General features: G+C 40.7%; 1 protein-coding gene across 3 annotated transcripts in view; it reads left to right on the top strand.

Annotated features, from left to right (window-relative positions):
- KIAA1210 (KIAA1210 ortholog) overlaps positions 1 to 7,278 on the top strand; it is a 41,436-nt gene extending 34,158 nt beyond the window's left edge. For 2 of the 3 annotated variants that reach the window (XM_051630609.1, XM_051630610.1), the window contains 3 exons: positions 72 to 223; positions 451 to 556; positions 4,152 to 7,278. In XM_051630609.1, coding sequence (XP_051486569.1) covers positions 72 to 223; positions 451 to 556; positions 4,152 to 4,324 — 431 coding nt within the window. In that variant the 3' untranslated portion in view covers positions 4,325 to 7,278. The remainder of the gene's footprint in view (positions 1 to 71; positions 224 to 450; positions 557 to 4,151) is intronic. The other variant, XM_051630611.1, reaches the window with a different exon arrangement.
- The last annotated feature ends 14,503 nt before the right edge of the window (positions 7,279 to 21,781 follow it).

Raw genomic sequence — 21,781 nt, 5'->3', positions numbered from 1 at the left:
ATTTAAAACAGAAAACAGTAGCTTGAGACTGACTTGACCTAAATCCTTCTTCAAAAATGCTTCCTTTATAGAAAAAGTCTCTTGTCCACATTTGGAAACTGCTTCTTCTGAACCAGCTTGGGTCTTCATGGCAAAACGGAAACAAAAGGGTTTTCAGGACCACCCTCTTGCCAAAGAACATAAAACTGAAGACAAAGCTTTGTCCAAAGTGGATCATGAGGAGGTAGAGTACCAAGTAGTGTTGCTGATGCATGTGAAGTAGCTCTGTATTTGTAGCAGCTCTCTTCCTTCTTGCCTTCTCCCTTCCACAGTATGTCCCCAGCCATGCTTGTCTGGCTTTTGCTGCATTTCCACAGGCAGGTTTAGAAATGTTACCAGAGCAAGTTTTTTGAGTGCCAGTGGCTAGCAGATTTCTTAGTCGCATTCTTTTCTTCTATCCTCCTTTTATAGCCAGGGATCTGTGCTAGTGAGAACATACTGAAGAAAAATACACCATCCAGCTTGAGCTCTCAGGACAAGAAAATGCAAACGAAGACCAGTGTGTCTGCTGCAGCAGGTATTCTCTCTCTTTACATCTTCACACAGTGGCTACAATTTATCTCAGTAAATAATAAGTGCTGTGGGTGCAAGTACTGGGGGAGACTGCTAGCTTTGTGATAATCAGCACACTTGAAACAAGGCCTGTTCAGACTATTGTTTGTGTAGAAGTCAAGATGTTGGCTTGCTCACTCAGCAGAGAAGAAAGTGAGAAACTTTTATCTCCACTGCCTGTTCATGGAATGGCATATAAACAGTATGGTGACTTATTGCTAGCAAAGGTCAGTACTAAAGAATAGAAGTTGAAGTTGGAGGGTGTCCAGAAGAGAGCAGCAAAACAGGTCAGGTCTTCTAGACCTCCAGTCAGCCAGGAAATACTGATGAGAGTGGAGATGGTTAGTCTAAAGAAGACAACTTCATTTGCTGCAGAGGACAAGACTAGTCTTCATGCTCTGTATGAGCTTAAAATGCACCAGGGGAGGTTTAGCTTAAATATTAGGAATTCCTTTCTGACAGTAAGAGCGGTGAAATTCAGAATAGCATATGTTGCTTGTGGAGTGTGCAGTTTCCATTGCTGGATGAGTTTAATAGATCAGCATGTATCAAGAAAAATTTAGGTGAACACAGAAGCTCAATGGCCTCTCTCCTGCCCTGTTAGCTGTGACTTTCTATAAAAGCTGCAGGGGAAGAGTGTGATTCAGACATCATGACTCACATACCTCTTCCAGGGCTACTGCTGGGCTGCAGTTTATCCCTCCCTGCTTGCACAGTGTGGTGCCAAACCTCAGAGACACACTCCAGCTAGATACAGATAAGCCAGTTCTTCATCTGTAAAAGCACATTGTGCTAGCTGAAAGCTATTGATTTCAGATACTGCCTGAGAAGATAAGAAATGCCCCACAGTGTCAGAGCAGTGGCCTTTCCATTCCAGGTTCCTGCTGCTGCCACTCATTAAGAGATGCTGTCTAGAGAGAGTGGCCACTTTATAGCCCAGCAGCATCCAGAATTGTTGTATTAGAGATATTAGGGGTACCCCTGTGCCTGCTCCCTGTAGTAGTTGTTTATCGAGCTGTTACCCATTTTTGAATCTGCAGATGCTACAAAATAAGCTTTCTCCCTTACAACAGGTACTGTCCAGCTGAGGATGTGCACCAGCATAGAGGCTCTGATGTCAGTTGCCAGCCTAACTGTGGCTGTGTGATTAAAATACAATAGTTTTTGAAAAGGGAAGTGTTACAGACCAGCTTCCTCTTGTGGTTTTAGGTGCAAAGTGAGAGATTAAATGTAAACAGGCCAAGATTTTTGCTCAGATTAGGTGGCCTTCTGTTGAAAAGCTGGCACAGACTGAATTTCTAGTGGAAGCCCAGCAGCCTTCAGTTGAAATTCAGAGCTCCACAAAGTACTCTGCTACTCAGTTACTAGAACTCAGACCACTCGTGGCCCCTGCAGCAGAATTACAAGTTTTTCTGCATCACCTCGTCCCAAACATTTGCCTGATTTCCTGACATCCAATGACTGTTTCCTCCTCTCCAGAGGAGTTGCATAATCTATTCTACCACTCATTGAATATCACCAAGAGCTCTGACCAGTGCTGATGTCTAAGGAAAACACTACTGCTCAGAAAACCATGCCCTATTGTTTAAGAAATGTTCAGTGCTGCTCAGCCCAGGAGTAGGAAATTGGGAATCCCAAATTTCCTCTTCTCTGACTTGTTTCCCATTATCACAGACAACAATTTGGCTAATTTGGTGCTGGTGGTGGAAAGGATGTCGATTTAATCTCCAGAGGAGTTATTAGTTTGGATCATGCTTTTTTGGCTCATGTTAACTGTTAGCAGTTTTCTTGATGGATGGTTGAGGTTTTCTGTGCAATGCAAACATCCTGCACACAACAGCAAGAGCCAGGACAGCTCAAGGTCAGCTAAATTTGGAAGAGAATTCCAAGAAATCAGACCCTTACTTCACTGAGTGTAGCTGTTTTGTTACTGCTGCGTGGCAGCCCATGTCATAACCAAGGAGATATCATTTAACTTTGCCTCCCACTTCACCCTGAGCATGGTGAGGTTTGTCCCAAAATCTGTCTTCCCTCAAATAGGCACGAGACCATGAGACACAGTATTGTTTGGTTGGGTTTTTTTACCATGTGCTGTCAAGAACATGCAGAAGGCCTTCAGCTAACTTTTGTTTATTACAAAGAAAGAAGTCTCTCAAAATATGAAAATTCACTTCCAAAACAAAAATTTCAGTAACACTTTTGTACATCACCTTAGATACTTCTGAAAATTTTGCTGGGTATGTAGAGCTGCAGGCTGTTTTTAATGGACAGTATACTTCCTCCAGGATTTGTAAGTACAGCTCACCTCCTGCAAGAACTACCAGTAGGCCAGGATTTTTAAAAGACCAGAGACCTCCTGAGTGGATTAGCAACCTTCTTTGGCTTTGCTCATTAGTGTGACTAATAGAGCTGATGGACATTTTCTATTGATTTCAGTGCAAGCAAGATCAAGCTTCTTGTGTTTGACAGTGCTTAAGTCCCCATGTGGCAGCTCTTCTCGTGCTGGAGCACAGCAGCCTCATGCCTGCCACATGCCATGCACAGATTAATCAAACAGCAGAAAAAGTCTAAATTTTCTCAGTTTGACTTACACACGAGTGAAGTACTGCCTGGGTTGAAATGGATGGAGCAAGCACAATGTTGAAAGATTTGTGAACCATTGTCTCAATGAAATGAGAGCTGCATCTGCCCAGAGATGCATTCTGTGAAGCCCCATTCCAGGCTGTCTGTCTGAAGACTTTAACCTTGAAATTTTTCAAACAAGATGAATGGTGGAGGCCTTTTCTAAATGGTTACTCAAAGCCATACAAGGAGTGTTACCTGTATTCCTCCATCCTTTGTGAGGGTGACAGGCTTGTGTTAGGCTGCATGAACACCTGGCCCCACCAGAGTCCAAGTCCAAGAACACAAAGCACTGGTTTGATCCCTACCTAGTATTATGTTGGCAGTGAAGACAGAAAAAAAATCTTTAAGGCTTCTCAGTGTTGAAAAACATGTACCAGTTACTTTTAACCCCACAGCAAGCCTGGGGTGATCTTTGCCTTGCGGATATTTTGTTTTCATTTCCCTGCACATTCAGGAGTCTTATTCCTAGATTTTCTTGCACTCTCAAAGCAGAATAAGCCTGTGGAACTCCTTGCTGTACACTGTCATGGAAATTAAGAGTTGGAAATTATTAAGAAATTCGTTAAGAATACGAATTATAAGAATACCTGAGGCTATAGTCCCCACATGCTTGAAGAATTTTGAAGAACTTCTTAACTTATCAGGGCTCAGACCGTTGCTGTTGGGAGTGAGGAGAAGATTCTTTCATGGGCAGATTATTCACTTGCAGCTTAGTATCAATTTTTCCATTGCAATAGCTAGTCCTCAACACTGTTGTGTCTGGACCAGACAGTGCTAGCAATACCCAGTTTAACAATTCCTCTGACTTATTTTTGAGTCACAAACACTCTGGGCTGTGAGACGATTGCTTTAGAGAGAAGGAAATATTACTGGCAGAAATTGAGTTTTTCGCTCTCTAGCCTTCTGACGAGTGATGGATATCTTCTTGTTGGCAGGCAGAGCTGGACCTATTGCTCAGGAAGCATCTGTGATTCCTGCTGCTGAAAAGGAAGCAAGACACTCCTCTAACCTGCCAATGACACCGTGCAGCCCTGCTGAACCACCGTGGCTGTCCCTGGCCAAGAAGAAAGCCAAAGCGTGGAGTGAAATGCCCCAGATTGTACAATAGGAAAATGACTGAGCATCCCTCTTTGTATTGCCAAGAGCTGCGTTAACTCCATTTAATTGCTTCTTTACTGTGACGATTTTTCTTGAGAAATAAGAGCCTTAAGACTTTTGAGCAGACTGTTGTATGTAAATACACAGTGAAGAAATGCCACTGCAGGCTTTAATTTGAAGTGTTAGGACAATGAGCATTTCCTGCTACCAAATACCAGGAAAACTTGACCAATTTGTTAAATCCTTACACTTTTGACAGTGATGTTCTAAGAAGACCTGCTTCAGGCTTTTGAAACATTTCCCTTACAAAATAAGTTTTTAAAGTTTCCAGTGACCATACAGTATTTTGTGCAATGTGACTTTGGCTAAGAAATTAGTGTGTGCTATAAAGTAGATGTAATGCTGGATGCTGACACATCATGACTCATGGGCATTGATGTAATCACCCTTCTTTATCTAATGCTTTGGGATGAGCAGTCTGACTTTGCTTCTGATTGTTAATGGAACTATTTTGTGATAGTTATATGATCTAAACAGCATTGTGAGTTGGAGTAGTTCTGATTTTTGGGTGGTTTGAAGTCACAACACTGTGCATCTTCTGCTTTGCTCCTTGATGCCTGCTGGAATGGCCCAGAGCCACATACCTTCTGTTCTTTCCCATGCATTGAAAACCACCACAGTCTTGCATATAATCTACTTTTGGTTACACCTTTAGAAGTTGGGCATTCTACCAAAGAAGAAAAGTACTTTCTTTAATTATGGCAAATAGTAGTTGATTTTTTGAGATTCCTCAGCCAACTGTTGCTCTTTAAAAGTGTGTTGGGGATGGGAACTATTTGCTACCCAGAAGATGGTACCTTGTTTTCAACAAATTCCACTCCATGTTCGTGTGGATGTGTATTTAGTCAGGTGTGTTTACTATGAATTATAAAAGAGGCATCTGCTTTCCTCCTTGCCTCATTAGTCTTTATCCAGTAACTCAACATCAGTCTAAGAACGTGTGGCTGGGAAGGGATTATTGTCTCAGGGCCTGGCCTTGCAGTCACTTAAATTGACAGAAGTTTTGCTATTGACTTTGAAGGAATAAGACATTTGAAAAAGAAGCTTTGTAAAATGATGCTAGGGGCTTAAGTGACAGTAGCACTTACCAGTCATTTTCAGTTTTTGCAGCATTGCACGTTTATGTGGGTTTTGTTTACAGTCAGTGCAAAATTTGAAGGCTGACTTGGCTGATGGACAGTTGGTAGGTATTTTTAAGGCAAATATTATCTATTGACAGGATTAACTGCAAAACAAAGATTTTGGTTTCAGATCAGCTGAAGCAAGACAGTCTTGGCCTGAATTTAATATGTAGCTCTTGCAATTTGAAAACAGTATTAATTAGGAGCTAGACTGTGATTGCTTTTTTTAAATCTAGGTGAAAAGTTACCCAAGTAGACTCACTGAAGCTATAGATACTGTTTATTTTGTACTAACACCAGAAAGTGTAAGTTTTACAATGGCTTGGTAATCCATGCCTATTTTACTACTTGCTTTTCTGTATTTTAGAAAGCATATCTTCTCTGACAAAGAACTGAAATGTTTGTATTTCTCTGAAACTTTGGAGTGTAATGTAAATGAACACATCTGGCTTTGATTCCTGAAGTTCTGCTGTCCCAGCACAGGCTTACTGACCCTGTGTAAAACACGTGCATTTCTATATTCAGCAAACTCTCTTCTCTTTTTATTAGTGTGGGTTGTGCTCCTTCACCCAAAGTACTGCAAATGATGCTATAATCTCTCTTTCTCTGTGCTTGCTTTTCATCTTAATATTGTTCCCGTCTTTTCTGTTTGGTATGTATATATGTTTTTGTAATCCTTGTCTTGAATTGTATTGTCCTTTTGTATTCCATACCTGTATTTGTTTTATGATTAAATGCTGTTGCCAGTGATGATGATACAATTCCTGGGAAGAGTGGTAGATGGCCCTCATTCATTAAGGAAAAATTAAAAAGAGGTCTTTGGTCAATACAGGTTCTATGTATGGGTGTACTACATAGGTCTTCTTTTGGATGATTTTTTGTGGCTTAGGACTCATCAACACAGCTGACCAGACTAAAGAACTTTTCTAAATGTAGTTGTTTAAAAGTTTAAATCTTCACCAGAGAGCTGATGGCTTTGGGAGTTATTGCAGTGCAGGGTTGCCTTGGAGGCCAACATTTGTGTTTGCATGATGCCTTGTAAATACTTGTTTGAATGTGTTTTGGTATTGCTGGCCAGTGGCTATAAGACATTTTGGAGTGCTCAAAAAAGATGATTCTCATGTGTTTTTCTTGTTTTTAATGTTTTTTGTTAGCTCCCCAAAGGCAGAGAAAGAGACTATGTTTAGGAAGGAAACTTGTTATTTATTTCAGGTTTGTGCAGAGCTGGGTGCTCGGTGGTTTCCCACAAATCAAGCACACCAGATGAGATTTTCAACTCTCTCTATATACTCAAAACTGTAAAGTTAGGAAGCTTCCAAGTCCATCCTCTTTACAATGATTGGTTAGCAATTTACATTCAGATATTATATGGTTTCCTCACTATTTCTAATATCACACATACTCAGGGGAGGGGTCTTCCCCTGGGCAGGGGTCTTTTTGACTTGGGTTGTGTGATTTTTAGTATTATAATGAGCTAAGTTCACCTGAAGGACACGATATCACAAGTTCCATAGCTTCAGCTACCCAAGACTGGTTCAGTAGTCAAATTTATCCTTGATTTTAGTTCTTTTTATCACATCCTGCATTCCTTAGGTCCAATTATCTGTATAGACCTTGAGTCTTCTTGTCAAGCAAGTGATGTGCACGAAACACCCTTGAAACATCTTGATTTATTGCCTTTTCAAGGCCTAGTTATTCCAGGATGTCCTTGCTCTGTGCTAACTGTGATACTAATTGTATGTCTTTCTGATTGCAATGTTAACTTGTGTATATACTGAATACATCTTGCACAAAATAATCAGTTAATCTAAATTTCCGAGTTATTTTTCAACAGTGTGATGTTACATTTGAAATTTACTTGCCTTCTGGGTTTCTGAAATTAATGTTTTCAAGTTTTTCTTTGCAACCAAGAGAAGAAAAAATACGTAGAGAAAAAAATCAAAACTGAGCCCCATGTGATTACAAGAATTTACAAGATGGGGTTTTAAGACAAACATTGAAATGTCAGTCACTTATTGATGCATTTATAGAAGTTTATAGCTCTGTTAGTGTGGCCTTGGTGTCCTGTCTTCCCAGTGTATTTTTCAGTTGTTCAATGAGTGCAAATTACTAGTATAAAAAGCACATTCGGGATTAGTATTTTTAGACACAGTCACTCTTTTTGAAAATAAGCTGTCTTGAAGTGCAGAGTTCATTGCAGAATGCCACTGGGAGGTGTTAGGGCTCAGGGTCTTGGCAGAGGATCCAGAAAGCTGTCCCTGCAGTTCCCCGTGCAGCGACTGTGGTTCCAGCCGATCCTGCTGGTGCTGTGTGGCAGCAGAGGGTGCTGGTGCTCCCCGAGGAGCGCAGGAGGGTTCTCGGTGCTGCAGAAAGCAGAGTTCAGAATTGCATTTCTTCGTGCACCGTTACAGGAAGGAGGCTGGAGGCTTTTAATACTGCAGAGAATTCTGCATTATTCCATTAATGCAGAGAGGTCTGAGGGAGAGGTGCACTTCTGTTTGTAGCTTGATGGCGTGTTTGGAGCCATAAAGCATGGAAAAAAGACCTTGTTACAAGAAGCCCCTGAGAATTGGTGATGACGATGGGAGAAGGGAGGTCAGGTGGTGGATTCAGTCCTGCAGTGGGGCCTGCGGGAAGGAATGTGAATGTGTCCAAAAAGAAAATTGCAGTTTGGCATTTTAACTCTGCTGCTTGGAACAGCTGCTTCTTGGCTACAGGCTGAGCTTCGTCCCAGCCAGATGGAGGATCTGATCATTTTACAGAAGAGCTTAGAGAGACAAACAGCAACTTGGTGTGCACCTAGCTGTAGATTGCAGAGACTCCTTTTTGCTGTAACAGTGAACTGTAAAGACTTGGGCTAGAAGAGGATCTCTTGTGTTATCATCCTGCTGGGAATTTATTTGTAATTAAGTTGATATGTGGACAAGAGGCAATGAGCCAGTTTAAGTGAGGGAAAAAGACTCCAGAATTTCCAAAGCTATGCACTTCCACTCTAGCACAACTCTGACAACACTTTTATTACAGGAAACTTGTTCACACATCTCCTTAAATAGATCCAAATAATAAAATCTAAAATTCAGATATAACTGAGGAGCCAACACTCATTTTGATTACTGTACTTGGAAGTAAAGTCTTAGAATGGTGAGAAAAGACTAATCATAATGAAAGCAGTAAACACTAGTCCTTTTCAAGTTAGAAAATTTGGAGGGGGAGGAAGGGCCCCCCTAACTAGTATTACATTATGTATTTTTAAGTGCTGTAGTCTAGAACATTAAATGTAATTTGTTTTGAAGTATTACAGTAGCATTTGTCAGTTTAGAAAGGCTGTATTTCCTGAGTTTGTGCCATCTGCTCTGTTAAGTGCTTTAGAGATCAATACAGGAAAGATCTTAGCCTTTGTCCTTTAGAGCTGCTACTGAAAGGTGATACAACTGAAGGATACTGGTAATGAGAGATGTGAATAGCAGGCTAATAAATAAGGCAAGCAACTCTCTTTGTCTTTTCCTCCAGTATGTGCTAGCCTGTATTAGAGTTTTATCCTGGTTATAAGATTTGACAAACTTGTTTCATCAACCATCACCAAAATATTAGTAACTTGTTTCATCAACCATCACCAAACTATTAGTAACAATGAAGTAGAACCTCTCATATTTGGGGGAAGCTGAGCATTTGTTTAGGATTCTTATCTTGACTTCTTGCTTGCTGTAGTTGTTGCATTCTGTCTCTCCTGTGTTGCAAGGAAATGTTGCACCAAAACCATCACTATTTGACCCAGGCTGTTGTTATAGCCTGGGTTAGTCCTTGGTGCAGAGATTGACTGAAACCTCAGGTTTTCATGGAAAATGTTTTTTAAATGTTTTCTATGGAAGTAGGCAGGTGACAAAAGTGTATTCTGAACTTGGAACACAAAGCAATGCATCTGCCCAGAACAAAAAGGTTGTTCAGTTATTTCTGGATGAAGGTGGATGACTAGGGAAGAATGACAGTTCAAGTTGAGAAACAAAAGGCTTGGAGTGGGAAGCTAAAATTTGGATGATTCTTCCTTGGTGGGATGTGTCTAAGCCCAAGGAGAGATATTGAAGGCGGCCTTTAAGGAGTGAAACTCTTCATGCATCTCTTCTGTCTGCATGTGAGGAAGCAGAACTTCATATGTTCTTGTAAATGAATTGAAATATGTGAGAGATGCTCACTGTCATCCACACCTTTTAACTTTTTTCCTGCTTTGTTTGTTTTTTCCTTCATACTGTTCATGCATTTCCATTTTGTTTGCTCCAGGACCCCCCATTCCTTGTTCTGAACCACATCAAGCAGGTGATCACCTTGCCTGCACTGCAAATCAAAGCATGTTGTGACCTGCAGGTCAAGTCCACAGCAGTGCAGCACTTTACATGGAAGCTCCATGTGATCTGTGTGTTAAAATGCAGCTTCTCAGGAGTGAGTTAAGTCAAAGTTTATCAGCTTCCCCTGACTTGAGGGGCAGATTATTGACTAGGGAAAATGTGAGATGCTATTATTATTCTTACTGTGCTAGGGGTGATTAAAAACTAAGCTATTTTAATAGCTGTTTAATTTTTAGACAATGTTACAGGAAGAAATATCTAGAGGCAGATTGTCCAAACAGGATTATAAACTGTCAATTCTTAGACTGGTCTATAAACCAAGTTAAGTCACTAAAAAAGAAAGAGGTGCTAAAATGTCTGAGGTGTGGAATATTTCATTGATAAGATTTTGTATGATGTAGAAATGAAAAGGCAGCAAGAAGGGATTGAGATATAATATATTTATATAACCTACATGGAAAAGGTCGTTTGGTACCTGAAAATCTTGTTCCAGCCTTTCTTCTATCTGCCTCACAACAGTTCTGTTAAAAAACCCCACAGCTTCTCCCTCTAAGCATTCTTATTTTTCATTTGTGAGATCAAAACCACTTTTTACTTAACCTGTTTTGTAGTCAGCAATATTTTACAGGAATGTAATGAAAAGCTGACAAATCCAAGATCACTTACCTATCAATACTGGCAACACTGCCTTGTTCAAAGTTCAACATAACCTACTTTGTTAAGCTAACACTTTGTTATATTTTCCCTCTTGTACCATTCTGTCTCCAAATTAGTTTTGATTTACAGGTATTATTCCAACACAGAGGGGTGAGGTTGGCTGCTTTAAAATTAGAAGCTTTTCACATTGCTCAGGAATACGTTTCTGTGGCGTTGAGGTAACTTTTTCCACATTACACAAGAAGTTCATTGTAGCAACTGCAGCAATGTATGGGAAAGGGCTGAAGTCCTGGGGCTGTGTTGTGTTTCCATAGAGTTAAAATCACATGGAGCAGCCTTTCCTAATGATGTCATTGGCACCGTTGAGAGCTAACAAAGCAGGAGATGATGTTGCTGGCTGGCTCCTAGTGAGTCTGTCATCCCTGAGATGCTAAATACCTGGTGACTTGGACAAAGGGAGTGAAGTGACAATCACTGAGAAGCAGTGGAGAGGGCATGTGCCCCAAAGGTGCAGCGTTTTACCAGTTCTGCATGTGGGATGAAATAACCTCACTGGATTTTGTGAGCTGTGGAAGTATGTTTTCTTTGTAAAGGACTATATCAAGTGACTTTTCTATCACAGCTAGATGTAAAAATTGGATGTATCTACGTTAAAGTAGAGCTGTGCTTTAAACACAGGAGGAATTTACTCTGTTTGGATCCTGAATCTGAAGTCTTTCAAAGAGGAGGACTATTATGTTTTATACTTTCATAGTATGCTTAATTAATGTAGTTCAGTGGGTTTCCTACAGCACAGGTGGCTTTATGGCTGCATTCCCCTGGTTTGGCCCAGTACATTCAGTTCAGATATAGCAACACTCTCATTGGCAGCATCACCAAAGTTGCTGGAATTGGGCAGAAATGCAATTTGTTAATGCTGGTTTATATCTTAGAATCATAGGATGATTTGTGTTAGAAGGGACCTTAAAGATCTAGTTCCAGCCCCCCTGCATGGGCAGGGGCACCTCCCACCAGACCAGGTTGCTCCAAGCCCCATCCAGCCTGGCCTTGAACACTTGCAGGGATGGGGCATCCACAGCTTCCCTGATGTGCCAGTGTCTCAACACCCTCAGAAGCAAGGAATGTCTTCCTAATGTCTAATCTAAATCTATCCTTTTTCAGCTTGAAACTGTTACCCTTCATCCTATCACGACACACCTTTGTAAAAAGTCACTCTCTCTCTTATTCCATCCTTTTTCTTGTGGGTTTCTCCTCTGAAGGCAGTGGTTAAAAGGTGTCATGACTCAGACGTACTGCCATGACCAAGGAATTTTTAGAGCATGCCGCTCCTTCAGGAAGACAGTTTCTATCACTGGAAAGCTAATGGCATTGCAGAGGGAGATGGAGCAGTGGGATGCCTGAACCCCTCTGTGGAGACCTCAGGTGCACCAGACCCCATTTCCCTCCCAGCTTCCCCTCCTCTGCCCTGGCCAGCAGTGCTGAAACCTGGCTTGAGTGTGACGGGGTGGACCAAGGCATTGGCACATCCAGCCCTGCACTGGGGCTGCTGTGGGTCCCAGAATCCCGGGGTCTGAGCCAGCGGGGCTGGCAGCCCCAGTGCTGCCCTGGCAGAGCTGGGGGGCTGAGCTCCCTGCGCGCTCTGTGGGTGCTGCAGTCCCAGAGCCCTGCCTGCTATTTATTCTCCCCTAGTGTTTCCCTTGCTGTGCTGATGTAACCGAGGCCATTGCATAATAACCTGGTCTTCAAAAATGAATTTCTCCTAGCTTTTATCATGTGAAAGAAGTTGAGCCAGCAATGCTGGCGGTGTCCAGAGCCAGAGCTGCTGGAACATCTGATTTCTTGGCCTTGGGCAGGCAGCTTGTCAGTCCTCTCACTCTGTTTAATAATGGGAATTTTAGAAGCCTTCACACACACTTTTGTATGGACTGAGCAGATAAACCCAACAATTTCCAGACAGAACTGATTCTTCTGCTAGACTTTTGCATTTGTTTTTATTGACAGTATGGGTCTGCAACCACAGTACTGCAGCAGAGAAGTTTTATTTCAGGGAGTGACTTAAACAACAACAGACTTTATGCAATTGTCCAAAGACATGTAAAATAACAAGAAGGATTTCAGTGCTAAGTGACACTTTGGGATTTCTTTCAGATCTCAGGAACAGCTCTGTCAGTCAGGAACAAATTACTAAAGCCAATGGAATTGATTTGGTCTGAATAAGTTTATAATTGGCCCTTTTTGTTTTTGCACTGCTCAAAAATAAATCTTAGTAAATAACTTGGGGTCAAGTCTCCTCCTAGCTATGTCAGAACTATGCTGAATTTGGGGGAAATTGCCTCAAATTCACAGTCTCTGATAGTCTACATAGAATAAAAGGTTGAAAAAATATCTGTGTTTCCTAGGTAGCCCTTTCAGGACTTAACTTGTAATTAATAGCTTTTTCTTACTAAAAATACAATTTTATTGGCTCCTTTGAGTTCCTCAATGTCACTGCAGACTTCTCTTCCACTGAAGTTGCACAAGGTGGGAGATTTCACAGGCTGATTTCCAGACTTTTTTCAGTGATGACTAGTGATAGGACAAGGGGCAATGGGTGCAAACTGCAGCATAGGAGGTTCCATGTAAACATCAGAAAAAGCTTCTTTCCTGTGAGAGTGACAGAGCACTGGAACAGGCTGCCCAGAGAGGTTGTGGAGTCTCCTTCGCTGGAGACATTCAAAACCTGCCTGGAGATGTTCCTGTGTGATGTGCTCTAGGTGACCCTGCTCTGGCAGGGGGGTTGGACTAGATGATCTTTGGAGGTCCCTTCCAACCCCTAAGATTCTGTAATTTCATGACCAGGGCTACCCCTGCTTACGCTCAAAGCTGGGGGGGTGTCAGACTGGGGTCCCACCATGTGTCACCCATTGTACAGCATTGCTGGGTAACCCAGTGCCTGTGGCAAAATGGATTTTGGGTTAGAACTGTCTGATATCCATCCTCCTCCAAGCCCACATTTCCCTGCAAAACACAGCACAGGCATTTCCACAGTCATTCCCACGTGTTCTTCACTTATGCTTACATTGATGATGGACCCAAGATACAAAGCTGCATTTTGAGCCAGGTACAAAGGTCTCCAGAGTGCAGCAATTATATGAATGAAGGGCTTGGTTCTGTGTGTTGTGGCACTGTAATTCAGATGCACTGCTCTGGTCCAGATCTGGATGTGGATTCCCTCAAGGTTTGGGGGGTATTTGGAGGGTTGTTTTTGTGTTGTTTGTTTTTTTTTTAAAAAATCCCATGCAATTTTCCAGCTCTTATAAATGGTGTTCATTTTGGGCTCAGTCTGTTAATATACAGCCTAATAGCAGAATGGCTCCTACTATCAACACGTAATCATCAATATTTCTACTAATAGCCCAAGCCTGACATTCTGACTTTAATTCATCTGATTATGTTTAATAATAAATTGTAGTAATGCTCTGGATGATGTCTTTTAGCTGGTGAAGCTGCTAACTGGTTTTGCAAAACTGGCAAACTGGCATTTGGTGGGCTAGGGATCTACATTGGTTGAAGGCAATATTAATTCCTGACTAAAAAGGTAACCGACTATATTATTTCTGGGATCATCAAACTAATATTTTTCCTTTTTTTTTTTTTTGTGTGTGCAGTGAAGTAGACTGTGACTGGTTCGGAAGAAAATGATTTACGAGAGATGGTTCATCCACTGCATGAAAAATAGTTCTGAGGTAGGTCATTATTTTGGCTTTCTGCAGTCTTTGAACTGATCAGTTAACAGCTGTAAGCTTAGAGCAAGAAATTATAGTTAAACTGATGAACCTGTGACCACTTATTGCAGCAGAAGTAGAGAAGTGTCTGTGTCTGGAGCTGGCAGGCCAATGTTGGCTAGTTAGACAGGGCTGAAAACAAGAAGCTGGTTTCCATTCTGGTTTCTCTGAGGAGTGTGTTTTGGGTCCAAAGGAGACAGAGAGTAGACACAGAGCTTTTGCCTTGTTTTTGGGAGATGTCCCACTTCACTTGTACCTGATACCTTGTTAAACTTGCCCAAGGATGTTTACTGGGAAATAAAAGGGCTATAAGTTTGCCTCCTAGCACTGGCTTTCTGTAGAAGGTTGTCTATCATCTCTTCTGCTCTTGTGAGACATGCAGACTTGTGGATGTTTAACTTTGACCAAGGTGAAATGATGGTTCCACTTTTAATGCCTTTGCTCAACTATCACTGGTGCCACCTGCCTGCACAGAACAAGCCCAATGTAAACATTTCTTAAAGGATTGAGGAAAAAAATTGGTCTCTGGCAATGAAATGCTGTTTTTATTTTAGGCATCTCAATGTATGAGTAAGGAAAGTAATCTGATTGCTACGTTTGGTAGATAAATGAACCAATGGGAAGGTGACAATATTAACAAAAGATTTATACTCAAACTGACCTTTAAATTTGCAGTATATGCTGTAAGAACATGCTTATATAACCCCTATTTCTATTCATAAAGGTTTATGTGGGTCTATATTGAATTATGCATTGAAAATTAATCCACTGAGGCAGCCCACTGAGATGCCACTTCTCATTTAGTAACTACATTAAGGACTTTGTGCTTCATTTAGAAACTGTGAGAAGCTTGCTTTGTGCTGTGGAGAGGAACTGGCCTGCCAGATTCAGACTGGCTATTATAGGGGGTTTGAAACAACCATCTCTCTGTCTCTCTCTTTCTGAGTTACCAGTAAAACTCTATTCTTGACTCGTGTGACCCGACTCATGCAGCTTGGCTGAACCTGACAAACCCCACCGACTTGTGTCAGATTCTTAGAAGAGATTAATGAAGATTTTCTCCAGGGTTTGGGAACAGCTGATTCTGCCTTTGCAAGTCTGAGGGGACCCACAGGGAGCAGACACACATTAGGGTTTTATACCAACAGCTGTAATTCAAGTTTATTAAGTGTCTTTTTTGTGTAGTTTTCCAGTTCCTCAGACATCACAAAAGGGTCAAGAGCTCTTCTAGATGTTTACATGGATTTTGTTCTAAGAAAACCTAGTTCTTCTTATCTGTATTCTCTGAAGTGCAATTATGATTCTCAAATGGCTGCAAAAATGGTGTTGTGAGGCTCTGCGTTGCACCTGGATTCAACTTCTTTGGCTTAAAAATGAAAGCACAGCAGTTGTGCATATTCACACTGTAATGTAAAAGACAAACTGAGGTATCTACATGGCCTGTCTCATTCATCACCAGAACACCAAAGTTTTGGGAATGGCTGCCTTTACTGACTCTAGGCAAGCTAACTTGGCTTCCTATTCTGCTTTTGGTTGTTACTGTTTTTGTATTAAGATAGTGCTTTCAGGCTTTAGTGTTTTAAAAAAATATTGCTAAATACCTAGCAAGCCTTTCAGTTTGTATTTCTCGTTCTGTGAACTGGGCTCATACTGCCAAAGTATTCAGGCATCTCCCGAAGATTTAACAAGTTGAGTTTGTGGATGCTGAACCTGAAGGGGTTTGCTTTCATACAGAAAACTCTGTATGAAATACATTGTTCTCTTCCATTTTCTCACTGCATCTGTTCCCCCCACCCTGTGCCTTATGCCATCCACTCCACGTTGCAGCTGGTTCAGAGCCACCTGGAAAGTCACCACCTCCTCTGTGTGTGTGTCCCCACGCATGCTGGGTGACTGGCTGGCAGTTTCAAATTGGAAAGGAGGTGGTAGAAATCTCAAAAAACATTGGTTAAAAATCAGCCACCCCATTCAAAACTTATCAGAGATGATGGACAGGCAGTATGATCTTGTAAGAGAAGCTTCTGGAGAAAAAAAGGCTAAGTAGGAATAGTTGTAAGAAGAATGTTTGCTCAGTTTTACATTCTGTCTCCATTTACAGTCAGCAAGCAGAAGAACTTGCTTGGTTTGCTGCTTTATTTTTGTGTGAGAGCATTAATGTGTGTGATTTACTATAGGGAAGAGCTAAGTTGAAGAAATGGATTTTTGTGTAAGTACAGAAAGTGCTTAGTCCCCTGATCTGCTGAGGGATTAGACTCCATAGTCTAGATTCAGTGGCTAAAACATTTTGTCTCTTGCATGTATGACTGTGCTGCTTTAGATGAGAGTTTCACTGCTGCAGGGTGTCATGCAGCCAGTCCCAGAGAGGACTTTGGCTACCAGGGTAGACACTTTAAATGAGATTCAGTAGGTAAGGTAAATAATATTCATATATAATGACCATATTTTACAATAGTCTTGCCTTCACCGGACCCGTGACAAAAACAAGGCTGATGTCCTCAAAGTCATTTAGGCGTCTCTTTAGTGCAATGGAGAACTGGATGTCTGAGTGTTTGGGCATCTGATGTTAAATTAGAAAACAGTGAACATCTTGAGGAAAATATTATCAGTTATTAATATAGATCAGAAACATCTTTCCTTAAGTCTCACTATTTTAGGGACCCCTTATAGGCTTATTTGTGTTTAGATTAAGGGTAAATAAGACCATAACATTAAATGTTCGTTTTAATATGTGAAAAGCAACTGGTTGCATAACTGTCGAGTTATGAAACCTATATTTTTGTCCTCTGCATCCTGAACATCTGTGGCCTATATTTAATTGCAGTTTTCATCTTCAATTTGAAGAAACAATGTTTAGCCTGAAGACAAAAGTGATCTGTGTGGTGAAATCAGCTAAATAGTGTGGTTGAGACTCTCCTGCTAACAGAAAAGGCATTTTATATGTGTTCTAATTTAGAAATGGCATTCATTTGGTAATTTAAATACAGTTAAGAATACTCTGGTGTTCTGAGCAATGTGAAGAATGGAAGTATGAAGACATGAAGGGATTGTAACTCAAGAGGAACAGGTGCATAAGGATAGAAATGTGGCACTGTATTGTGTTATCAATTTTTAAGCAGAAACCCATAATGATTCCAGCAGGGAGTCCTGATGAAATATTGATGGGATGGTATGATATGGCCCATGGGCAGGAAATAATGAAATATGGAAAGTAAAGCAAGCCAGTACAAGTAGGGAAAATAATATGAAATGCAGAACCAAAGGGAATGAGCAACCTCAGAAGTACTACTCCTGAAAAATCTGGAGAGTGATGTAGAAAGGAGATTCTATGTAGGGTATCAATGTAATACATCTTACCACCTTTCACACAGCAGTGCATACTGCCAGATAGCTTCAGCCCAGATTTGCAGCTGCCATCTATATTTTGCAGTTGGTCCATATAATGGACTGGATGAGATTTCTCTTTCAGTCAACCTGCATTTTTTGACTTGTAATTCAAAGCCAAATGCTAATCTGCATTTGTGACTCAGAAATTTCTAAGTGGCATCTTTATCATAGAGGAAAAAGATGGAGCTTTGTGGAGAAATACAACAGTGAGGTTTGAAGGATATTAATTACAGTATTTTAAAATGCTGGTACTAAAATAACTTCTGAAATGTTTGCATTGTTTTTTTGTGCTTCATTGTAGCTGCTAAATTCAAGGTCTCAATAGGTTTCCTAGCCCAGGTCTGAGTTAGAAAGCAAGAAGGCAGCAAGTGTACACTGGGGAAAACAAGACAAGTTAGTCAGTTTTAGTTTTAAAACAAATTGTGTTGTTTCAAGTAAATCTTAGACAGGGTTCCCAAGTATAATATTGATGAGATACCTTGTGGTAAAACTCCAGTTTGCTCCAAATACAGTATGGTTTATTTCCACAGAAGTAAGGAATTCTAAACCTCCAGTTTCTGCCTGCACATGTCATGAAATAGATGGCTGGTCCGTGGCTCAGGATAGGCTGTTCAATAACAGAGGCTTGTTCATGGCTGTGGCACTAAAGAGCCTCTACAACTAGGTATCCCAGTTAACTGAATTGAAGGTGGAAGTATTTCCATCTACTATTTAAACATAGCTTCTTCTGGTTTTCTGCCAGAGACAGATTAAGTGTTTTATTTCAGGAGTTTTCTAGCACACCACCATTCTTTTTTCCCACATTGGATGTGCAGATTAAAAAAGAACACAAAGAAGAAACCTTCAAAACATGTGCCAATAATACATACGTTTGTGCAGCCAGCAGTTCCCTTATTTAAAGAGAATGCTCTAAGAATTAAATTTCATAATTTTCTGAAATAGCAAGGACATTTAAAGAGCATCTGTGGATTAGTCTGAGCAAGTTTGTTCTGTAAATTGCTTGAAAAGAAGACAGACTCTTCCTAGGTATTGCAACTAATTGTTCCCAGCACTTCAGCTTAATACACTAAATGAAAATGCAGAGGAAGCAACACAATATTGGATGAACCTGTTTCAGAACATTGGCTCAGGCCACAAAGCAAGTAATTAACAAGCTGAATGAAGCATTTAAGCCCACGCCTTATCATTTATGTAACTAACCTTTGAGTTTTGGACGCACTGGTATGCTGCAGTGAAGCCTACACAGTGTTTCTTTTATGTGTGTGTATTGAGCAAATGGGAAATGCATACCCTGCCATTTGTTTTTCACATTTTCAGCACTTATCAGAGTTCTCTGGCTGAGTGATCTTATATTGCAAAAATGTACGCCTCTTGGTCCTTTTTTCTGTAGTGCAGTATAAATCTAGATGAGGCTCAGCCTTGTTTTGTGTATGTGGGGGATATATTCTACTTTTAAGGGTGCTTTTGAGCTTGTTCAAAGCATCAGTACTAGAACTAGAAAAGAATTAATTGAATGCCACTTTTTACCAAAGAAAGAAGCAACAAAAGGCATGGCAGGGGATTCTGCAAACTCCTGGTTTATGGAGGCAGCTTTCACAAAGGGCTTTGAAAACACATCAGGAATGCTGTGAACCAATGAGTTCTGAAAAGACATACTTTCCATCCTTGTAACACATCTGTTTTTCCCATCCTCAGAAATGTTGGGCATGTCAGGAATACTGAGACTGCTGCTGACGAGATGAGCTTGCTGTAGAGCAACTGAGATTTAAGTGGAATGTAACATCACCTGTGCACTCGGGAAATGAGTCATTTTGCTTATCAATTCTCTCACTTCTGTCTCTCCCTCCTGTTCTTTTTCCCATCATTTTATAATCAGACTTATTTGGAACTCTTGTAAGACAAACACCACTTTTCTTTGGCAGGAGGGAAATAAAATAGCATACTTAACATGGTTATATAACACACGGCTACGCATGCCTAAAATGAGGTCATTTTGATTAATATATTTATCTTGTGTGCAGCTGTAACAGGAGATGTGATTAATAGAGCACTTTGCAATAGTGCTCAGGTTTTGTAACTAATATCCCCAAACTTGATGGGAGTTATTGGTTAGTTAATGTGATAACGTGTGCCCCTGGGCTACGGTCCTAGCCCTCCAAACCTTGGAAAGTCTTTATAGTGTGGATACCCAACTTCCACAACTCCCCTTCTCTATTCTTTCCTCTGCCCAAAGTTAGGAAAGAATTTTGGAATATTTATTACAAGTATTCCAGTAACAATGTACATAAAAGCAGGAAAGAAAAACTGAGGCAACCTGTGGAATTCCTTAAGGCTGAAGATGCTGGGCAATGGAGAAAGGAGAGACAAGAGATGAGTGATAAAACCAGGGAGAGTGGACTGGGAGAGAAAGCTGAGCCACACACTGCAAGTGGCTCTAGTGTCATCCATTGGAATGACAGAACTGGTAGGATCTGCTTTTGGAACACAAGCAGATGTATTTTTCTTTGGGGATGTTGAATTGCCTTTCTTCATCGTTCTGACGCATCCGGTTCTATTTCGGTTTGATGACTCTGAACTAGACACGTTGGGTGGCTGCTGCTCAGGAGCCAGCATTTAAAAACACTGTGTTTTTCTGTTCTACTCTTTCTGGCAAAAAGCTCGTTATTCAAGTGCTTGCTCTAACCTTTAGTTACCCTGGTTGCATAACTGGAAAGCAGCATCCCACCATGCACTTCTGTGACCCAGTTGTGCCTTTCCAATAGTGACTTTATGAGTTATGAAAGGTGTGTCTGACAAATTGCTGCAGAAACATTTACTCTACTGACCCTGATTTCCTAAATATTATAATAGTCGTCATGCACTAAAGAGTGAAAAACAATGCAAAGGCATGGGAAAAAACCCTAATTCTGCTCTGTTGAAAATCCTTGTGTTTGCTTTTTAGCCTTGAAAGTGGTTGGGCTTCTCATTGATAGGGAATACTTGTAGAAACCATTTTAAAATCATTAATGCTTCAGTAATCTTTCAAAATGAATTTTAGATGGTACATTCAGTACTAATAGTCACAGTACAAATCATTGACTCATTCAAGGAAGAGCCTGAATAACAATTGCTTTGTTGAACTAACTTACAGTCTAAATTGTGATGTTCAGCACTCACATTTTCTAGACTGTCTGCAGACTTCCTAAAACCCTTCCACATCATCATGACATTTGTTACCATGTATTCTACTCGTGATGAAACCTCCATGAGACTGAGTTTTTAATGTCACACAGAGAAAACTAATTATTACTAGCATAACTTTTACAAAATCTTCCCGCAGCTCACAGAAAACACACACAAAAAAAGGCATGTGCTTGGTTTTCTTTTCCATCACATAACACAGCATAAGTCAGTTATATAAATAAAGTCACTTACATAAATAGCTTAATTCTCCTTTCATTTATGGCATTATAAATCAAGAGCAGAGCAGATCTACTGAAACAAAAGATGTTACACTGGCACAGAACTGGTATTGCCAGCATGTGCAGGCTTTCATTATATAGATTGTTTCAGTCAGTCATTTTTCTGCTTTACCAACCTGAAAGCCATCCTATCAGAAGGTGTAAACATTTCCGTGTGTGGCAGCTGAAGGCTTAGTCTTCATAGCTAATCTTGCTCTTTGTGTCAGTGCTCTGGTTTCCAGGTAGCCTCTGGATATTAATTTTTGGTATCAATACACTATTTATCTGGTTAGTTAAAAACGTAACATTTCTGGTAGAGAAGGCCTGATGACCTTACTGCTTATTAGTGAGCATGACTTAATCTGCTCTTCTACTATGTAGTTTTTTGAGAACTTGGTATTAGTGACTGCTGATTAAAATGTTTGAAAATTTGAAATACGTTAAGAAAAAATCCAAGCCCAGCCCTGCAATAGTTTTGTAATGCAATTTATCTTCTTCCTTCATCAGTACACGTGGCCAAAAGGATAACTGATAACATACCTCACTGTATTATTGATTGTGAGTAGCATGGAGTAAAGACCCATCCATCCATGGCTGCTATAGCAGAGGCTACTGTTAAATTAAGAAGCCAGCTACAGCTTTTTAAGGTAGAAATGTTGCTGTACCTTTCTCTTAGTCATACAGAGAACCACAGCACTGTA

Source organism: Apus apus, chromosome 12 (genome assembly GCF_020740795.1).
Source record: "Apus apus isolate bApuApu2 chromosome 12, bApuApu2.pri.cur, whole genome shotgun sequence".
Classification (NCBI taxonomy): domain Eukaryota; kingdom Metazoa; phylum Chordata; class Aves; order Apodiformes; family Apodidae; genus Apus; species Apus apus.
This window is presented reverse-complemented; position numbering and strand designations above follow the sequence as displayed.